This window comes from Colossoma macropomum, unplaced genomic scaffold, assembly GCF_904425465.1.
Source record: "Colossoma macropomum unplaced genomic scaffold, Colossoma_macropomum, whole genome shotgun sequence".
Taxonomy (NCBI): domain Eukaryota; kingdom Metazoa; phylum Chordata; class Actinopteri; order Characiformes; family Serrasalmidae; genus Colossoma; species Colossoma macropomum.
The window spans coordinates 3,804,277-3,825,029 of record NW_023495267.1 but is presented as its reverse complement, the minus strand read 5'-3'; the positions used below and the strand labels follow the sequence as shown (position 1 = coordinate 3,825,029).

The following is a 20,753-nucleotide window of genomic DNA, read 5'->3' as shown; positions in this document are numbered from 1 at the left end:
GATGCGTTTTGAAGGACGTGATTGAGAAGGCAGATGTAGTGTGGCGGTAACTAATTTATCTACTCTAGCTGGCTTTACCTAAAACCAAAAACAAACAAAAAAAAACTATTTCTCTGTTCTCAGCAATACCAAGAGTCTAACATGTTAAAAGCCCACAAGTTATCGTCATCTACAGCTGCGCCAGTTAGCTCTAGAGTTAGTGTTAGGTCATTAGGTCATGTGAAGGGGCAGCCCCTGTTACTCAAACCTTATTCAACACAAAACCGCACAGGTACCCATAGATTTTCCTTTTCCGTCTTTGAAAAATTAATTTTTTTTAAATGTACACCTCTGTGTACATTTAGTAAGAACTACTAAATGTTGCTGTAAACCAAAGCCTATTTTTTCTCCTCATTTGCTTTGTTTAGATGAATCTGTTGTTTGTGTTTAAAGCCCCTTTATTCATATTAATGAAATGTATTATGGCTTCCGTATGTAAACCAGAGTGTAGGGAGAGTGTGCTCTGGCATGTTGGGGCTAGACTTGAAATCTCAAATTAGATTACAGGGGTAAAGCTTAGTCTTAGCCGAAACCTTATCTTTTTCTCTTCTTCCCATGCTTAACCAGATATTCAGTCCACAATATCAAAATTAGTCAGAATGCAGATGCCTAGTGTGGCTTGCTTTCGTTCTGTTTAGTTCCCTCTCCCAGAATGACTGTGTCTTCTTCATATTCTGAATGGCAGTGTGTTCTGGGTTGCATTTACATGTTCAAAACATTGACGAGTTTAGAGTGTGTGCTCTGGCATGTTGAGACTGGACTGGTTAAGATGAGCTCTCAGATCAGATCATCTCAAAGGGGTAAAGCTGGGTCTTACAGGCATATGCTGGTGCTTTTTGTACATGCCCGCTGCGGGTCATACTTGAGTGTGACGCAGCTGACTGTTTGAGTCTGAGCAGTGTCAGACTGCTTGAACAAGCGGAGCACATGCTGGAGAGCTGGTAGGAATCCACACACATCGGATGTGTAGACAATCGGACACGCATGCGCGCGCACACACACACACACACACACACACAGACGCACAGTTTTCTGCTCCAAGGCCCTGCTTCTGCCATTAGTGCTTAGGCTGTGGTATCTTTATCCTGATGACCCATTTAGTCACAATGGCCACATTACTCTTTGCTGTGCATGTGTATGTGTGAGTCCTCAGGGCACTGTTTGTTCGATGTCCATCACATGTCTACGAGATTGCTAACATGGCTGTGACAACCAGTAGGTTTTTCCAAGATTTGTGCACGCTTCATAGGTTTAGTCACTCTTTCCAAGGGCTTGTATAACACTTCCACAGCATTGTGCAGCGCACTGACCTTCATAGCACCCCCAGCCTGCGGGGCTACACCATGTACATCCTCCTCCTCCTCCTCCTTAGTCCTGAGGCCTACTCAACCCTGCAAGTCTTCACTGGGTGCTCTAAGGTCCGATTTGGTGAGGAGCATCAGTGAATGCATCCTGGGCATGCAGCTGCTCTCCGCGGCCCATGAGGGCCCACGATGCGGCAACTGTCTCCTGCACCCTGAGGCTGTGCCAGGGAGGGGTGTTATAACAAGATTGTTCTGGCCCCCGGCCCAGCGCCCTGTCATTGTTTATCCTCTCGAAAGCTTTTCCACCGTTATCAGCAGCACCTAGTCTCCAGCTCCTTTGCTTTATTTTCCATTCTGTGCATCATGACCCTCTTTCCTTCTCTGTACTGTTCTGCTGTTTCCCTTGCGTTGTGTACCTATGAGCTCTTTTCTTTCTTTCTTGATGGTCTTCCTCATACTTCGATGTCTTCAGGTTTCCTCCCTTTCTTCACACTCCCAATCTTCTGCCCTCTTATTTAATTTCTTTTATTCTTCTAGCCCTAAGAATTTCCCCCCTCACATCCAGTGCTATTCTTTCTCTCTTTTTTTCTGGCTTTTCCTCTCTCCCTCTTTCACTCTCTGTCTTGCTCTCTCTCTCAGTGCTGATGGGAAGCAGCAGACAGCAGGCTGGCTGTTGAGAGGTGTTGCCAGGCAGAGCTTTCAAGAAGCAATAGAGGGAGGGAGGGGGGAGAACAGAGAGAGAGAAGGAGGAGTGTGTGTATGTGTGAGTGAGGGAGAGGGGGAGGGGTAGAGCTGGCAGGCAGCCCTGAATGGAGAGGCATACAGGCTTCACATATTTAAAAAGAGAAGGGGGAATAGAGCAAAGCACCCAACCACCGCTGTTCTCTACATCTCCACTACATCCCAAACCATCTACAGCACTACATGTAAAAGGGAAATAATACAAAACATACAAATAACCCTTTTAGAAGGGTAATGTTTTTACATCCTCAATAGGCTGCTTAAAACTAGGGCTGTCACTATTGCGTCACTATTTTATGAAGTCTTTTAAAAGCAGTTAGTGGCAAAAAATACATATAAATTGCTGTGTTTCTGTTTCTTCCTGTCAGAGAGTCCACAGTATGCATTATCATAATGTAAAATGCCAGCTAATCATTGCTGATTCATGAAAAGGGACGTTCTATCAATGATTTATTTTTCTTGAGTTTGAGCACTTAAGCTTTATTTAAAACTTATCCAGGGTTCTTTGTGGTCTAAAGAAATATATCTACATAGGACTTTTGGCTATAATACTTAAAAGATCGGTACAGTTTTTGATGAGGAATTTCCCAAACCACAATACCACTGGTTCTGTTCCTTTTCTTCCACTGCGCTCATTCACTGCACCCTTGAATAATCCCCACATTGGGATTTGAAGGACATATAGTGTAGTAGCATTTAGGTATGGTCCGAAACACTTCCACTATACATGGAAACCAAGCACTTTAGAGGTGCTCTACAGTCAAAGATTTGTTTATTGCTTCTATGACAACCGTTTCACAGTATGATCACTATCCACTTGCAAGCAGTATCTACAGTGCTGTCCATTAGAAAATGGACAGTGACTGTGTTTTTTTTCTGTGCTCTAGCACACTGGATTACATCTGTCTCAGATGGATCATATAGAAATCAGTTTTTATACAGTTTTACCACTTAAGGGGACCATAAATGGAAAATGGCGGTTCAGTTGTCATTTGGCCAGCTGTGTCATTACCTCAGTAGATCATACACAAGGAAGATAACAAAAGGTCTAGAGTTGATTGTAGGATGCCATTTGCATCTGGAGTCTATCTCTGCTGTCTGTCAACATGAGGAGCAAAGCAGTGCCAGTAAAGCATGACATGTTGAAGCTAAAAAAATCAGAATAAAGCATCATAGACATGCACAAAACGGTAGGATGTCAAAATCAACTGTCTAGTACATTATTAAGAAGCACTTTTGAGTTTAATAATAGCAAACAACCTTGCTGACCACAAAAGGCCATAGTTTTCTGTCATACACTGAATACTGGCAGCAGCAGGATGGATTCTGAAGTGTGCAGAAGCATCTAAACTGCTCAGAGACTGTTAAATAGAGGTTTAAGTAACTCTGACGCCTCACCTTACAACAGGTCAGTGACCTGAAACTTCCTGCTAAAGCATGTATGGACTTTTTGTGTGGAATGTTCTTGACCTGCCAATTCAGTCACTAAAGTCGCTTTATTTCACTCACTCAAGACAAGACTGAAGGCAGGAAGCCCTGAAACAAGCGAATTTGAACATGGCTGAATCACCAGGGAGGATATCCAGCATTAAATGATTGCTGGGATGCAGGCTTCAAGAATTTGGAAGTCAAAACGTAATGATTTCCTTCTTTTTACCAGTTACTTATGAACAAATGAATGTGATCTGATGATTTTCTGTATAAAATGGATGTGGTATTTTTATGATTCATCCAACATAGAGGTCAGTACCCATTAATTAAAGCTGATATTTTGGAGTGTTAGTAATTTCCACAATTTCCAAATTTCAAATCATACTCATATTGTATCCATATTAAGGTCACACTTTTGGGATAGATTGGGTGTAGTTTTCTGTATTTTTTTTGTTGTGTAATTGAGCTAACAATGGCATAGTAGCAAATTCGTTGTTGTTTCCAACAAAGTCCAGCTTGGTAACAGCATTTTAAAATGGAAACTCAACATTATGTACTGACTTAGAACTCCAACCTAAACTAACTCTTAGCATGCGCATGCCTTAACTCCTCTGGCTGCAGATTTAAAGTTTTTTGGGGGGGCCATCTTCAGATTCTAGCAGTAGATCACCATCAAGACGCTTGGTTTAATTATGTGGGGCCCAGGGCATTATTTATGTCAGGTTTGTTACACTCCAGCTTGATATATCAGAAAAGAAGTCTGGATCATACAGCTGAAGACGCAGAGTCAACACCGTATCAGGCTGTCAGTTTAGAATTACTGTAGAAAATGGGAGACAATTTCATGTTGAGCGCATGTGGACATGCACAGACACGCATGTGCACTGGACCTGGAATGGCTTCTCACTTTGAATGTTAGATTTCCTTAATTTTTAACTTTTTCTAAAAACTTGATGTCAGCTAATCTTGAATGCAAGATCCTAAGCCTCCCGCCAATTACAGTTTTTTTTTTTTTATATGAATAAGCAGAGACTTCACAGAGAGTCAGAGCAGAGCAGTGTCAATAGAGGGTTCATGGTCTTCTTTCACTCATGAAAATTCATTAGAATTGTTGTATTTGTAGGCCTTACTTGTTAATAAACATGGCCGCATACAAGAGCCATGCAGCAATTAGAACAACAATTAGGCAATTAGAAGTGGTTTTGTTGTTTAAGCGGGGGGAGGAAAAGCAGATAGGTAGACATGGACTTTCTGTTTCACTAAAAAAGCAAGGAAGGAAGGTAGAAAAAGGATGAAAAGGTACATATGCTGGTTGCTTGTGGACTCCAGTTAGTATGTGAAGAGCCGTCTGGTAGCGGGCACCTAGCTTCTGTCCTATGAGCGAAGTTCATGCCTCAGTTTGGCAGGTAGACATGAAAGAGCCTGTGAGCGCTGTGCCCTTAAGCAGCCCTGTAGGGCACAAGCTCACCAATTAAACATTAATGCATCTCAATGAGCCCCTGTTCTCAGTTAGAGCACCCTCTGGAGTTGGTGAGGCGTATTGCAGGAGGCTGACTATTGGCTGTTCTTATTTAGGAGCATTCAGTACCCTCCTTTGGGAGATACCTTTAAAAAGCAGATTGTGCCCCTATGTAAAAAAACCTGCCACTCTTTTCTGTCTCTGTCTGGCACTCCCTCTCTTGTGTCTCTCCATCTTTTTTCCCCCTCTCTGTCTGTCTGTGTTGAATCGTGCCGTGAGCAGCCTGTGACTCCACAGCCCGAGTCTTCAGGGGCAGGAACTAATGAGCTGCAATGGGGCTTTGGCACCATGCCATTGCAACTGTGGCAGCTTGGCGCGGGCTGTGCCATATTAGCAACTGTGTTATTAAACATTCATCAGTCATTTATTAATGATTAATACACAAGCTCACGCGGGCAGGTTTAGGCAGTGTTAAGCTATGTGCTGCTTGTTCAAGGCATTATGGTACAGGGAGGTGGGGGTTTGTTGGGCTGAAGCGACACTGCCGCTGGAATGTTAGCACATGGCTGCTGATTTCTGCAGCTGCCCTAAGAGGCCTACGGCTTTCGGTCAGTGAGAAGAGAACGACACCACAGCAAACACAGATGGAGAGAAAGAGGGAGGATGTGTATCTAGTGTGCTGTGCTGTAGAGTTGGGTGATGATGTACCTCCCTTTTATTCATATAATTTGCTTCATTATTTATGCTTTTGAATTAGTGTAAGAATGCTAACAATGCCTCATGTGTGATGATCACCATGATGGGAAAGAGAACTAGAGGACTAATTTATTGAAACAGCTTTCTAAATAATATTACATTTTAGAAGTTTTAAAATTACAAGTTATGCTCTCCCAAAAGCATTTTATTACAATGGAAAACACCTCATTTTCTAATACGTAAAGCACGTAGACCTGACTTTAGAACTCCCACCTAGCAGTCTGAATTTTCTCCAGTAGGGAGTGCTATTAGCCCACAAGTCAGTGTGCGTCATTTTGAGAAGAAACAGCCATTAACCTCAGCGGAAACCAAAAAAACATACGTTTGCTGCTTTATTATTAAAAGATACTGAGCTACTAGTTGTTTCTATTAAGAATTTTATTAAAAAAGTTAATGCTAAAAAGCATGCAAGTTATAGACTGTACTGAACACGGATGCAGCGGATCGTGCTTGTGTTTCACTGTTTATCTGCTGCTGCTCAAATTGTTTGAACATGTCTAAGTGCATGAGATCAAAGTGAACAGTGTTTTTAATCACGGTTTCTAATCACAATCATTTTTTCATTAAAATTATTTGTGAAGTGTTAGATTGTCACACTTTTTTGCAGACCTATTTAATCTTTTGCTTTTTTGCATCCCTTCCTCTCTCCCTGTTGTGTATTTAAAATGATGTCAGTCACTGTCCATGATAATGTATTTTGTTCTGATCAGCTTTACTCTCGATGGGAACTTATGGTGGAATTTATCAATTTAAATTAATGTAAATTCTTTTTGATAGATGTGTACTGAAACAGGTTTTTTTTCTTTTTGCACATATTTATAGTAGCCTGTTTTTTTTTTATACCCAAAGCTCATACTGAACAAATGAAACACGGCAACGCATTTCCAGTAATTTCCATTAGTGAAAGCAGTATGAAAATTTTTTGAAGAACATAGATCAAATGAAGTGCTACATCGAAAGTAAAAGGCTGAACATGACCAAGCAAAAATCTGACAGTTTCCTGTCTTGGCAAATTTCAATCATACATCCCTAATTTTATAGTACTGTTGTTCCCCTGAAATAAAGAAAAATGTGCTTTAATATTTTGGTCAACCTGTGTCTACCAGTAACGCCGGGTTTTGTTATTGTTCCTGTTTCGGCAAAGATAAACAGCTTATGTCTCACCACCTCAGCTTCTGCTCTGAAGTAACAGCCGGTTGGTGTGTTTGGAGGTCACACCTCTATATCAGTTCTGTTCCAGTCTCAAAGGCGAGAGTGTGGTTTCTCCTTTGTGGCCCAATTTGTATGTGTATGGGAAAGTGGGAAAAGAGACATCCTTGAGATTGTTGAGACAGAATGCAGTCATGCTTGATGTGGTACTGCAATCAGTCACAGATACTCAGCCTCTGTTTCACTAAACCTAACGGCCCAGCTAACGATGATATGTGAGAGTTGGGCCACGATGAATGAATTCAGGTTTGCTGGTGAAAATATATGATTTCTCTCTTTAAATTGACACTGTTGTGTTTTAAGTAGTAAGTGGAGATGAATGTCATCATTAGTGCTGTGAGAAGTGTGATCCAATTTTCTTCTTACTTTTTCACTCTTTCTTTGTAAAAAGGTACAGATTTAAGGCTGTTTTTTCTTTCTTTTTCTCTCTCCCCAGTTACCTAGATAGTTTAGATAGGATTGGTGCTCCAGACTACCAGCCCACAGAGCAGGACATTCTGAGAACCCGAGTGAAGACCACTGGGATTGTAGAGACCCACTTCACCTTCAAGAACCTGCACTTCAGGTACACCACTCCACGTTCATGCTCATATTTCCCCCCCACACAGCGTCACTGTAAGGGCATTACTATGAACCTGGGGTGTCTGGATCCATTTGGTGATTTCCCTTCTCAAACTTACCTACTAAACCTGATAAGGAGGGAAATCCCCAAATTGTTCTGGACTCCAGCGCTGGACCCTCCTGCAATATTAACCGCCTTAATTTGACAGATTTATAATATCTACCCTGCACGTCAATTCTTTAGTCTCATAACTACATAATATGTAGTACTGTGCAAAAGTCAGAGACCACCCTTCATTTGTTTACTTTCCTGTCAAAATGAAGTCATTCATTGTCATTAATTAAGCCATTCAATTTTTTATGGCCTCAGGAAAATAGACAGAATACACATATTTAACTGATAATTACAGAAGCCTCAACAACTAAGTACTATTTCTTTTAGTATTTAGTGTCCTTATTACAGCTTCAGTCTTTTTTGGAAGATTTTCTTTCAAAGAAATCACACCTCCAAAGTTCAGTTTTAGAAGTTGGTTGCATGTTTCGCTTATCATGTTCTAAGTAATTTGAAACATACCCAGTGGACACTCTGGGGTAGACAGTCCCATGCTCTACGAGATAGTAAACTAATGGCAAGCGTGAGAAGTGATGCTGAAAGCTTTATTTCATTCAGTTTATACGAGTGTAAAAGTTTACTTGAACCTGATGTTTATCAGCAGTCGCTGTTGCTCTTCTATAGCAGCACTCTGCTATACGCTACACAATGCTGTGTGACACAGTATGTCTGGTGGCCTTTGAGGCCATTTTCTTTCAATGATTACTTGAACCCCTGGGGTCTATTTTGTATCTAATCTCTTAGTTTTCTGAAAAATAAAGATCTTGTATTTAGTGGCTATTTTAGTGGCTGAAAATTAAAAATGTGGTCTTTGACTCGTGCACAGTCTTGTACACATAGTTTCATAGTATAATTCTGAATGTATAGTTGCTGAATAACAAATCTGCTGTTTATGAGGTTAAAGTCTGACAGTCACACATTTTAATTACCTTGAAAACCTGGTGATTAAATCTAAAAAAAATATGTTTTATTCAGCTCCACTGAGGAGTGAAGTATAACAGTAACAACCTGCAGTGACCAAAATTTTGCAAAATGTGATTTCCACTGCTGTTAATTAGCCAACCCTTCTGTAGAACTCTGCACATTTGTGAAGATGGCACTTCCAGGTTGAGAACCTTATCCGTTTTATTTTAGCCCTCTGTGCTTGATGGTGCAATCGGCCAGATAGAATGAAAGCATTTATGGTAACATGATTATCTGTAAGAGAATACACCATTAACCTTGACAAAGGTGGGATGTGAAGGCAGTCCGATGTAAATGTTGATACGTGAATCTTATTCTTCCTCTCTTTCTTCTCCATGTCTCTGCTGTTCAGCTACTTCACATTTTTTTAGCCCTCACTCACCCTCTCTCTTAGTTAATTAGGTTTTAAGAAGAAGATATTCAAATATATGTGTTAATTTGTGCAAAAGCTGACATCTGTGCTGCAGGCAGCAGGACGCTCCGTTAAGCTCTAAAAAGCTGAATTTCACTCAGTGCTGGCCTAGAAATTAGCCTTACTGTGCAAAATAGGGTCAGGGACCACAGCGGACAACTGCCTGGAGAAAGTATCAACTAAATCTGAACACTGAAATAATTAGTAGAACACTTACTGTGAGTGTAGAACACGTTTCAGAATGACTTACCCAATATGATAGCTGAGTCAGGAGCCTAGTGCCGTAGGAATTCAGATGATTCTGTCATTCGACTTCTGGACTGATTCAACTCAGACCAGGTGATTGTTAAACCTCCATGAATGAGAAGATAAAATGCAATGTGCCATACATGGGGTCCCCAGCGTTTGAGTAGGGACTGAGAAGTACTACTGTAAAGGTTTATTCTGGGCCAATGCTGACTTCATATATATATATATATATATATAGAAGCAAATACTTGCATGCCAGAGGTACAGTGTACAAAGACTAAATGTTGTAATGCATATTGTTATATTTTTGCCATAGTGCCCACCCGTAAGTAGAGCTGAGAAAAAAAAAGTTAACTAACTTACGTACAGATACGCTTGAGTAGACATAAAATACTCTAGTAAAAATACACTGAAATTTTACTTATGTAAATAGCTACTACTCACCTCTGAGTGTAGGATAGAGCATGTGGCAGGTAGTGGGTGAGTCTGCACTCATGCTGTCATATCTTTTTAGGCTGTTTGATGTGGGAGGTCAAAGGTCAGAAAGGAAGAAGTGGATCCACTGCTTTGAGGATGTAACTGCCATCATCTTCTGTGTGGCTCTGAGTGGATATGACCAGGTGCTGCATGAAGATGAGACCACGGTGAGTAGAACATACATATACACTCACTCATACACAGAAAACGTTCTCTACCACATGCACACTCACATCTGCTGTTATGCACATGATAACATTTATTACATAAAGAATATACACACAGAAACTCCAGACAGCCCCAAGTAAATTCAAATGTCTGCGAATACTGGAAGGTCATGGCTTATGTAATCAGTGTCTTCAGTCTCTTCAATCTAAAATGCAGTAGATTTTAAAGTTTTAATTGCAACATACAGTGAAGAAAATGAATAAGCAATGACTGCAGGTCCATGAAAACACCCAGCTTCAATCTAGTAATAATAAGAAGAAAATACATAAATCCTCTCATAGTCTTTTGCTTTTTACCTAAGTGTTACATATGCATGTGGTTCTACAGTCAGTTTACTCACAGCTAAGGAATGAGTCATTCTACCATTGCAATGGAAAATATGGTACGAATGTTTATATAATTCAAATGAAGTCTGTTATATTGAAAAACATCAGTAAAGTTGTAACGCTGGAGCACCACTGACAAAATTAATAAAACCTAAGCTTTTCTAATATATGGTATACTGCTGCTTTAGTCACATTGTATGTAGAAAATTACAAATATTGCGTTGTTTTTTCAGTTTTAAAGTCATGTAATATTTAATGAGTGACCTCTTTTTGTGACACAGCTGAGTATTTTAGCCAAATTTAACAGAAATCTAAAAATCACTAACCATCAGTTTTTCTGAGGTAGTCCTTTTTCCATACAAGAAGCAATTCAGAAAGACCTGTTTTACTTTTCAAAATTACATTTTACGTTTCTATAACACCATCTTGAGATGAGATTTATCAGTGATTTTTTTTTTTATTTATTTGAAACAATTTTAACATAATACACAATGTTTAAAATAATAACACAGTAGTTGTAATGCATTTTTACAATTGAAACTGAAAAACAAGCATGAAAGTTGTTTCACCAAAAAACGTTGCTGTTTTCGTATACATCACAAAAAATTACTAAAAGCAAAATTTAAAAGCAAGAATTCTCAATGTGTGAAAATGATATTTTCTGCTGAGTAAGGGACAAAACAGCAGCAGGATTTATGACCTAGTGCTTTTTGTTTTTAAAGGCTCATAGTAGAGTAGTGTGCTCCTATAAAAAGATGTACAGAAGTAGTATACAGGAGATGGAAGCTGTTTTTTTTTAAGGTGGAACTGTTTCAAAGAAGGTGGGAGTAGAGGGTGTGGACACACACCTATGTGCGCTCCTTACTTTCCTCCTCACTTTTCTTTTTTCTTCTTTTTCTTTTTTCTTCTTTGTATACATATCATACATTAATACCTTGCTTTTTTGCAACAGTCTTTTGTACCTTTTCTGAATTTTCCCCTCTTAACTCCCCTCTATCTCTTTCTCTCTCTCTATCTCTTTCTGTCTCTCTCTCTCTCTCTCTCTCTCTCTCTCTCTCTCTCTCTCTCTGTCTCGTAAACACACACAGCTTCTCACACTAACACCATGTCTACTGTATGTGATCTGCACGAGACTGTGTGACTTTTGTATTGTTTCTCGGTTTCTGGAACCGTGCCGTTCCTCATGCTTCGGTACCTGGATCTGTTCTGCCTGTTCTTCATTCTAGCCGTGGGGACAGTATGTGCGAATGGGTGGGGAGGGGGTGGGTTGTGTTGTGATATGCACCTGTGTGGTCATGCTGGCCTTCCCCGGTGGCTTCCTGCCACCTCCTCTGCGTCTCCGTCTCTTCCTCCGATCGTCTCAGCTCCTCTCCTGCCATCTCTCACCGTCGGCTCTGCTCTCTAACCAATCGCCAATTGCTAAAACCTCAAAACTGGTTCTGCAGACGGCCCATCCACCAGAACGTTACCACAGGTATGAACTTCCCCCATTGCCACCACCAAATCCCAGTGAAACTAACATGAGTTGAAAGCAGCACTCTTGTCTTTTTCTAATGTGTAGTGGAAGTGGCTTTCTGTTTTTGTTTCCTTGCACTTCATCTTTTGCATTAATCTTTTATTAATCTTTTAGCAACATTCCTGTTGTTGGGGGTGGTGGGGCACAGGGGGGTAAAAATAAACAACTTCTCAAATTCCACAGATGATGGCTAATTCTGTAGTGCTAAATCAAATGTGATTTGATCTCTGACTCCTCCCACTACTGCTGTAATCATGACCACTGATCAAATAATGACCAGAGTGCCTGCTTCCACCTATACTGATTTAACATATCCTATTCAGAGACAAGTATTTAACATAAGCATATGATCTGGAGAGAAAATGACTTTAAATGTTCCCCACTCTGTCCTCATTATGCTGTTGCAGCTAACATTTGTCACCTTGCCTGGGGATGTGGCATTCTGATTGATTTATTCACTTGAAAAATGAAATATTTTCTGATTTTCTGATTTCTGTGACTTCCTTCCCTTTCACTGCTTGTACTTACCTGTGCAGTGGTCTGATTGCACACAGAATATATGATTGCACCTGAGCTTGCTTGTGTATATATGTTGAGTGCTGGGCAGTGTAGAGTCTGACTCCTTCTTATTTTGATCCCACAGAACCGCATGCATGAGTCCTTGAAGCTGTTCGACAGCATCTGCAACAACAAATGGTTCACAAGCACCTCCATCATTCTTTTCCTTAACAAGAAGGACATATTTGAGGAGAAAATAAAGAAATCGCCCTTAACTATCTGCTTCCCTGAATATACAGGTAAATTCTTTGCCCAGCTGAGATGCTGTTTTCTCAGTCTCAGTCCAGTCAGAATGAGGAGGCTAGGAGTGAATTGGATGAATAGATGAAGAATAAAAAAAAGAGCCTTACACTGGACAATTAGGACTGCAGATCTCCAGGAAAGATGATCTTTTTTCTCCGTCTTTGGATGGGTACTCGTTCTTTACCTGGACAGGCTCCATGTTTTCGGATGTGGTTTATAGAGGAATGCAGCCAAGTTGGCCACCTCCTCCATTTCCATTCTGCACAAGCTCTTACCCACTTATCCCGCCACAGCATTATTGTACTACCATTTTTCATCATGCAGCCACAGTATCAGGCTTGCAGCCTATTACATGATACATTATTGTGTGTGCTACATTTTTACAGTCTGAATTTTCATTACACCCCTTTTGCTTTCCCCCTTCCCACTGCTTTTATGCCACTGCCTCCTACTTTTCACACTTCCAATCTTCTGTTCTCCATTCCTCTGACTCTTTGTATGCACACTTGTCTACATTACCCATATCTGCTCTCTGCTCCTCTGTCTTTGCTCTGCCATTGCTCCATCCTTTGTCCTTCCGCTCGTCCTGGCCTTTCTTGCTGCCTCATTTCGCGCTCCAGGCCCAGGCACATTCATGGAGGCGGTGGCTTACATCCAGTCGCAGTATGAAAGCAAGAACAAGTCCTTCCACAAGGAGGTGTACGCTCACATCACCTGCGCCACGGACACCAACAACATCCAGTTTGTCTTCGACGCCGTCACTGATGTCATCATCGCCAACAACCTGCGCTTCTGTGGCCTCTACTGACCCCGATTAGCTGGAGAGCACAGCACCCACTGCACTGTTGTTGGATATTGTGTTGTTCCTGTGTTATTCTTTTTGTCCACCTCTCCAGCAGTAGCTGACGGCAATAGAGCTAATGAGAGCTAAGCAGACAGCTTCTCCTGCAGTCATAATAAGAGGACAAGTTAAATTTAATCCAAAGATCAGTGCCCAACTATTGATTATGCCATAATGTGTTAGGTATACAGCTGAATTCTACATTTGCCCCCTCAATGGGCTGTTTTGAGCACAGCTTAATTGAGCTGGCTTAGGGATAGTTGTTGAACGAATTTAAATGCCAAGCTGTCCTCATTCTGTAAGCACACTGTTTCTTGTCCCAAAATCACATCAGTCTTAAATGATTCCTTTTTTCTCTGATCCAAAAGCCCAAATGACCCCATCAAAACATAACAATCAAATCATAGTGTCTGTATTGGCGGATAAATCGCATTCGTGCAGTACAAAGTATGAAACACATAAAGCCATGTAGCATTGCTTGCCTTAAATGGCCGTTATTGCTGTACCACTTGTATATGATAGTCCTCCAAGCTGTCCGATATTTTGAGTGCCACAACAGATAAGATTTCATGGGTATTGTCAAGACTGGAATGTTGATGAAACCCTGTGGGTGACATTTAAATGGTATTAAAGTTGTGCCCAACAGCTAATGCCGTGAGCTAGTCCACTACTAAAATAGTGCTGTCCCACTGTCATGAACTCTGCGCTTCTCTGTGCTATCAGATTATTATGCGCAATGGAAGTTTTCAGTCTAAATACCTAGAACTTCGAGATTAATTAGTTATCTCCATTTTAACAGGAGTGATAAAATGAACACTTAAAACACTTTATTAAAAAACTCTAATTGCAAAACTTTAACGAAATCTGGGGTCTTGTAGTATTGGTGGTACGATGGTGATATGTATAAATGTATTACTTGGGTTCTGGAGTGATTTTTTTTGTTGTTTTTTGACAGTAAATTATGGTGTGTATATAACTGTCTGATTTTTTTTTTTCTGAAACAGTAATTCCATTTTGATTTAAGCAGCAGAGATAGTAGATGCTACTTGAAACTGAAGATTGGGTGGAAATGGTTCCTATTGCTGATTCAAGACCAGTCGTTTTTCTCAAACTGAGAGTTGATGTAGACTAGGCTAGACCAGCCTAAACGGACCACGTCTAACTGCCAAGCACTATCCATCTTTGTCAATCTGTACAGTTTAATCATAGTGTCAGGTTGGCTCAGCTGGTTTGCCTCAGGTTGTTTGCTGTTTATTTTGGCCATAGCCTATAATTTAGCCCAGTGAAAGCCTCCAATCAGGCTGTCTTTACGCTCCCCCCCCTCAGAGGTCTGCGGGATTGCTTGTTCTTCATAGCCTAGCTTACCCATCATCATAAATGCTAGATTATTCGGTTGCAGAGAAAGAGGATTGCGTCAGGTGATGGGCCATGCTGCAAATACAGAGCAAGATGGGAGACTGAAGGAGGAGGGGCATACAGTGATTTGTAATGGTGGAAAGGCATCACAACCAGGAGTGCAGTTGGGTATCTATGGATTAATTAGAAAGAAAACAGCTGTTGTAGCTGCAGTTCCACAGGCCTGCAGGGGGAGGATGGGGGATGGGTGGAAGTGTCACAATGTTCTTTCTGGCGTTTGCCTAATAAGGAGTGGCCTCCACTGAGAAAGCAGCACAAGAATACTGAGGCAGACGCTCAGCTGATAGGCCAGGGCTTGATCTGAACCCTCTGTCGGTGTGTGTGGAGCTACACTGCTGTTCAGTAATGGTAGGTCACAGTGCCGTATTTGTCACAGATGGTAGGTGTCTTGCTTTTCCCCATTACTCCGTGACCACATAGCACCACTGGGAGTATTGTAACTTTGTAGGCCATAGTCACCTTCTGGAAGGCTCCAGTACCTAAATTGAAGCTGAAGTGTTGTGGCGGGGTATTTACACTTTTGGGAAATGCTTGTAAATAGGGTAGAAACATTTTAAATGACACCTGTAGTATATCAAGTTTGTGTTAGTGAACTGTATAGCCCAGTAGTTTCTAGCCCTGATCCTGGAGTATTCCTGCCCTCAGAGGTGCTTTAATGTGCTTGTGGGCCCTAGGGGGTGGTTGTGGGCCCTGTGGATCTAGTTAAAATCTACAAAATCAGTATAATGCAGTACGACAAAACTGAGTTCCCTCCTGACTAATGTTGACAGATTACGTGCCATAGTAAGCATGTAACGAGGTAGTCACACGGTTAACGTTCAGCAGGACTAGTGCACACCTGACGACGCAGCGTGAAAAAACTCGAAACCTTTGCTTTTAATGAAGGTGCAAACATCGCCACTGTTGCTTAGTGACTTTGAAATGTTCAAAAAAGTCCATTAAAACTAATTGAGTACAGTAACTTTGAACTCTTTTTGCTGTAACATACTTATCCTGAACATGAAATGAGCTCATAAACCTTCCTATGTGCTACAGCCGCTCTCTGTCCAATCTGCCAAAACAACCTAGTTTTGCTACAAGCTATAACTTGATCATCTTGATCTTATGGTTTGATTGTCTTACAAGGAACGGGCGGAGGTATCCAAGCTTACCTTTCTTTCTTGTAATTTTCTTGGCTAAAGTCTTTAAAAATGTCATTAAAAGTCCAGTTTCTTAAAATGTGACACTCCGTCCACATCAGTTCCTGAGGAAGACAGCAGTCAGTCTAAAGCTATCATTGTATCTTGGATATCGGAGCAAACTAATGTGTTGACACCGTAAATGGTAGTGAACTATTCTGGGAGTCATTTTCATCGAAACCTGCTCTCGTACTATATAAATAAATCTGGCCCATATAAATAAACTCCATGCCCATGTATTATAAAATATAATATAATAAGTGCCCATGTATTAAATCACACATTTTCTCTGCTCTAACACACCTGATCCAACTAATCATGTAATTTACAAGCTTTTACTAAGTTGACATAACTCGCAGGATGGGGCACTCTGGGACCAGGGTTGGGAGCCACAGGTATAGGCTGTGTCTTCAGCTGGTTGTTACAGTTACTTCAGCTGATCACTCTACAGAAGGGAACAGTCTTCAGGCTGAGACAGAGTTCCATAATATGTTCTGTTGGTGATACAACATGCAAAAGGTTCTCCTGCTGGTATAAAAGCACTGGGGGAGTGTGTATAGTACACAGCTGCTCTGTGACAGACAAGAAGTGCATTCTGACTCAGCGTGCTCTCAGTGTCTCAGCTGGAGGGTCATTATCGCTCTTATTCCAGAGGCAAAACAAACCCTCAACCCCCGTACCCGTCCAACTGTGACACCAATTTCATGCCGACACTGATCTCCCAGCTCGTTTCTTCTTTAATCTTTCTCTCTGCACCCCCCCCCACACACACCCTTTCTGTCCCTCCCTTGAGTTGTTTTATGGTTGTTTTGTGGCCTTAAAGCTAGAGTTTCTAAAGTAAATAAAAGTTAGTGTTTCTAGTTGAGAGAATGATAGGCCTCAGGTTGTGTGGCCAAGGCGAAAAGGAGGAAGTGGGATGTCAGCCCGCAGACTTGTGGGAAATTAAATTTTTGGCTAAGGTAAGGACATTTGTGGGTAATTGAGTCAGAGCACTGCTGATTGACTAATGGCTGGTTGTTCCTGTGGTTCTACCTGGCCTATAGCAGCTGCTGCTGTGGCCAGACTGCTGTCACTGTGGACTGTGATATATAATTGGATCGAAATGATCGATTTGACATCATATTACCTGCTGAAATGAGATTTTTCAAGAGTGGAAAACACATTTGCAGTATGATTGAAATGAGACTAAAAAAATAGCTATGGCAGAAACTCATTCTCATCCATTTCCAGAGGTGTACATACGCCATTGTCTTCTTTTCCCCAGCAACTTGGAAGTGCCAATAACACTACCATTATTGGACATTTAGCCAAAACACATGATTAGTTAAAAAACAACACATTCAAGGCACAGTTGGATAGTAATTTTAAATAATACTGTCTAGATTAGATTAGAGAAATCTGGATTAGAGAAATAATTAGTGTAGGTGTAAGTGCCAAATGCAGAGTGCCATCTGTCCCCCACTTTCATTCCAAAGTATTTCATTCTAGCAACTAGATTCATCAGTCAGAAGAAATCATACACCCTATTGTGTTTTCTTGTATGTGATCGCAGTGTTTGTGTTTGTCAGTTATATGTCTATCTGCTGTAGTTATTGTGTCTTTCACTGCTCTTAATTATTTATTGAACAATGGATGTGTATTTGCATTTATATATTTATATGAAATAAATAAATGAAGTGCCACTTGAAACTGAGCGTGTGGGCTGTTTGTGCCACAAGTCTCTCTCTTTCTCTTTTTCTCTCTCTCTCTCTCTCTCTCTCTCTCTCTGTCTCCCGCCCTCCCCCACCCCCCCCTTCAATCTGTCAGAAATCACATGTGCACTCACATACTAAGTCTACAGGCTGACTTCATTGTGAATATTGTGCCGCTCTCAGTAGCATCTTCAAGTACTTTCATCAGAAGTTACATTCATAAATCTGCTTTGAAACAAATCAGGGCTGCTACCGTCCTCCTGTTTGCTTTTCTTGTTGTGGGTCACATTGTGGCCTCTACCTTGGCCTTAACTACTTTTGCCCCCATTTCCTCAGGCTAACCTTTTCTGCATTCTCTCTGTCTATCCCTCCATTCTGTTCTCCCCCCTGCAGAATCGCATGCACGAGTCTCTTATGCTGTTCGACTCCATCTGCAACAACAAATTCTTCATTGACACTTCCATCATTCTCTTCCTCAACAAGAAAGACCTGTTTGCTGAAAAGATCAAGAAATCACCCTTGAGTATCTGTTTCCCGGAGTACACGGGTAAGAATATGGCTGGACACTGTCGCACTCTCATCTTTGTGAAAATTGCAATACACTAAACCTATACATGCACACTACACAGATTACAGACAATCCAAATAGCATAAGTTTCTGTACAGTTAGACTTACAAAGCTAGACTGATCATGACTGGAAATCTAAGGTGAATTTTGTTTTTATATTCTGTCTGGCATATGTTTGGTCTGGCTAAGGAGTACAAACTTACAATGGCTGAAAGAGAGTGAGTTCAGAAATCAGAATTATGTTTCCTGTAGATCTCAGTATATATTACTTTTGAGACACAACTTTAACTACCTTAAAATAACTTATTTTGGCTTATTTTGGTAGTTTTAAAGATCACTGACTTTACAGAAAGTAATGATCCTTTGACTGAATATGCTTTGTAGCTGAACTGAAAGTGTTGGAAAGAATCAAATTCATAATTGAAGCTATAGGGGGAAAATGGGGCACAAAGCCCCCCTTACAAAAAATGTTTATTTACTGTCAAATTAAACCATATCTGTGCCTAAGTTTGGCATGTGCAGGATGTTGATGCATAAACATTCATACAGTTAGGGGAAATAAATTAGAAGTACAGCCAGTTTCGTGCTTACAGGATTTGTACATGTCTGATTACCTATATTTAAGATTTACATTTCTCTAACAATAAAGTTAGCCTCTCCACAAAAGCCATGAGCATATGTTTAAAAAATCTTTTCTTCTACAACTCTTAAAGTGCCTGGAAAAAATGGTACAGTTCAATGAAGCAAACAAAATGACACTGCCATAGTGCACACTGTACAATGGATAGCAAGACGGAGAGCTCTCTGTGTGACCACTGTCTGTCAGCATGTGTGTGTGAGTGTGTGATGGACACACCGTGCAGTTGTTGAGGTGCGGTGGTCATCCTGGGGTTGTCTGTAAGAGCCAGTAGTGCCTGGGCCAAGCTTGGGCAGCCATGGAGAACAGATGAGCCCTGAGGGACGGCCGCCGTCCTGTCTGTGTCTCACACACACACACGCACACACACACCTCCCTGCTCGCCCCACTGCCCACCAGTCCCTACGGTCTTATCTCTCCTGCCACAGAGCTCATTTAGAGGCTGCCTATTACACCCAGCTCTTGTCTTACAGCATGGTGACTTGCGCTAAAGCAGGAAAAAGGCACTGACTAAAAAGGCAAAGAAAAAATGGGCCAAATGAAAGGATTGAGTGTAGTTTTGAGTGTACTCACGTGAGCAGGTGGCAGCAAGAGCCCCAGTTACTTATCTGTAGAGAACATTTGAAGATCCAGATGTGACGTCTCTAGAAGTGTAGGCTTGTGTCAGTCTACTGTCATGCTGATAGGAGACATGCAAGCTGGCATCTCTCTCGGTCTCTCTCTCTCTCTCTCTCTCTCTCTCTCTCTCTCTCTCTCTCTCTCTCTCTCTCTGTTATTTATGTCATGTTCTCCTTTTATGTATTCAAGATATTCCACCCCATTCATTTTCATGACTTTCCCCTACTGGACTTAACATTATTGCAACATTTCCATTGAAATAACTGATTATCTGTCAGTTTCAAACATGTCAGCTGAATTGAAATTGCTTATGAAGTTTCACTCATCTCTCTCCTTCTCTCCCTCTCTCTCTCTCTCTCTCTGTCTCTCACTCGTCCTCTCTCTGCCCCCTCTTCTATTTTCCTCGCTCTGCTCCCTCCTCTCTCTTCCTCCTCCATCTTTCGTCTCTAACCTGCCCCTCTTCGCAGGCCCAAACACTTATGATGATGCGGCTGCTTACATTCAAGCACAGTTTGAGAGTAAGAACCGCTCACCCAATAAGGAGATCTACTGTCACATGACCTGTGCCACAGATACAGGGAACATCCAGGTGGTGTTCGACGCCGTCACTGACATCATCATTGCCAACAACCTGCGAGGCTGCGGCTTGTACTGAGCCCTTCTCTCTCGAGCCACTTCTTTGGAAATGATTAAAATGCAAGTTGGTAAATAATAATAATGATAATTTTAAAATAGGCATATACATATATATAAATATATATATATATAAAAAATGTTTTTAGTTTGTCTTTCCAAGAGCTGCCAACAGAACTGATTTCTTATAGAAACCCAGCCTTTACCGTTTTAGAACAAAGTTGGGACCTTTTCTTCTTTGCTGTTTGATGTTTTATTTTCCCCTGTTTTCCACTGTGTCTTTTTTGTTGTTTTAACGACACAATCTTCGTTTTTTGTTCTGAAAAATGTCTTTCTTTTACTATATTTTTATGTTTTTGTTTATTGTATGTATATTTATTACGTGTATATCAGTCGGGGGGGGGGGCTGACGGGTACACGTTTTGCCTGAGTATACAACATTACGGTAATGATGATGTAATGACGAAATAAGACAATGATAGCTGTATCAATGGCATAGACAGTTACGCTAGTCGTGAGCACTACAGATTAAGTCGGTCAAGCCAAACTGCAGTTGTAGCGTGTTCCTGTTCTTTGGGTTTTTATCA

At 41.0% G+C, this 20,753-nt stretch overlaps 1 protein-coding gene across 3 annotated transcripts in view; it reads left to right on the top strand.

Moving 5' to 3' along the window:
- Positions 1 to 20,400, top strand: part of gnao1a (guanine nucleotide binding protein (G protein), alpha activating activity polypeptide O, a) — a 95,691-nt gene extending 75,291 nt beyond the window's left edge. The window contains exons 5-8 of one of the 3 annotated variants that reach the window (XM_036561614.1): positions 7,376 to 7,504; positions 9,751 to 9,880; positions 18,104 to 18,257; positions 20,001 to 20,400. In XM_036561614.1, coding sequence (XP_036417507.1) covers positions 7,376 to 7,504; positions 9,751 to 9,880; positions 18,104 to 18,257; positions 20,001 to 20,188 — 601 coding nt within the window. In that variant the 3' untranslated portion in view covers positions 20,189 to 20,400. Of the gene's footprint in view, positions 1 to 7,375; positions 7,505 to 9,750; positions 9,881 to 12,426; positions 12,581 to 13,204; positions 14,565 to 18,103; positions 18,258 to 20,000 lie in introns of those variants that run through there. The other 2 variants (XM_036561615.1, XM_036561613.1) reach the window with 2 other exon arrangements.
- The last annotated feature ends 353 nt before the right edge of the window (positions 20,401 to 20,753 follow it).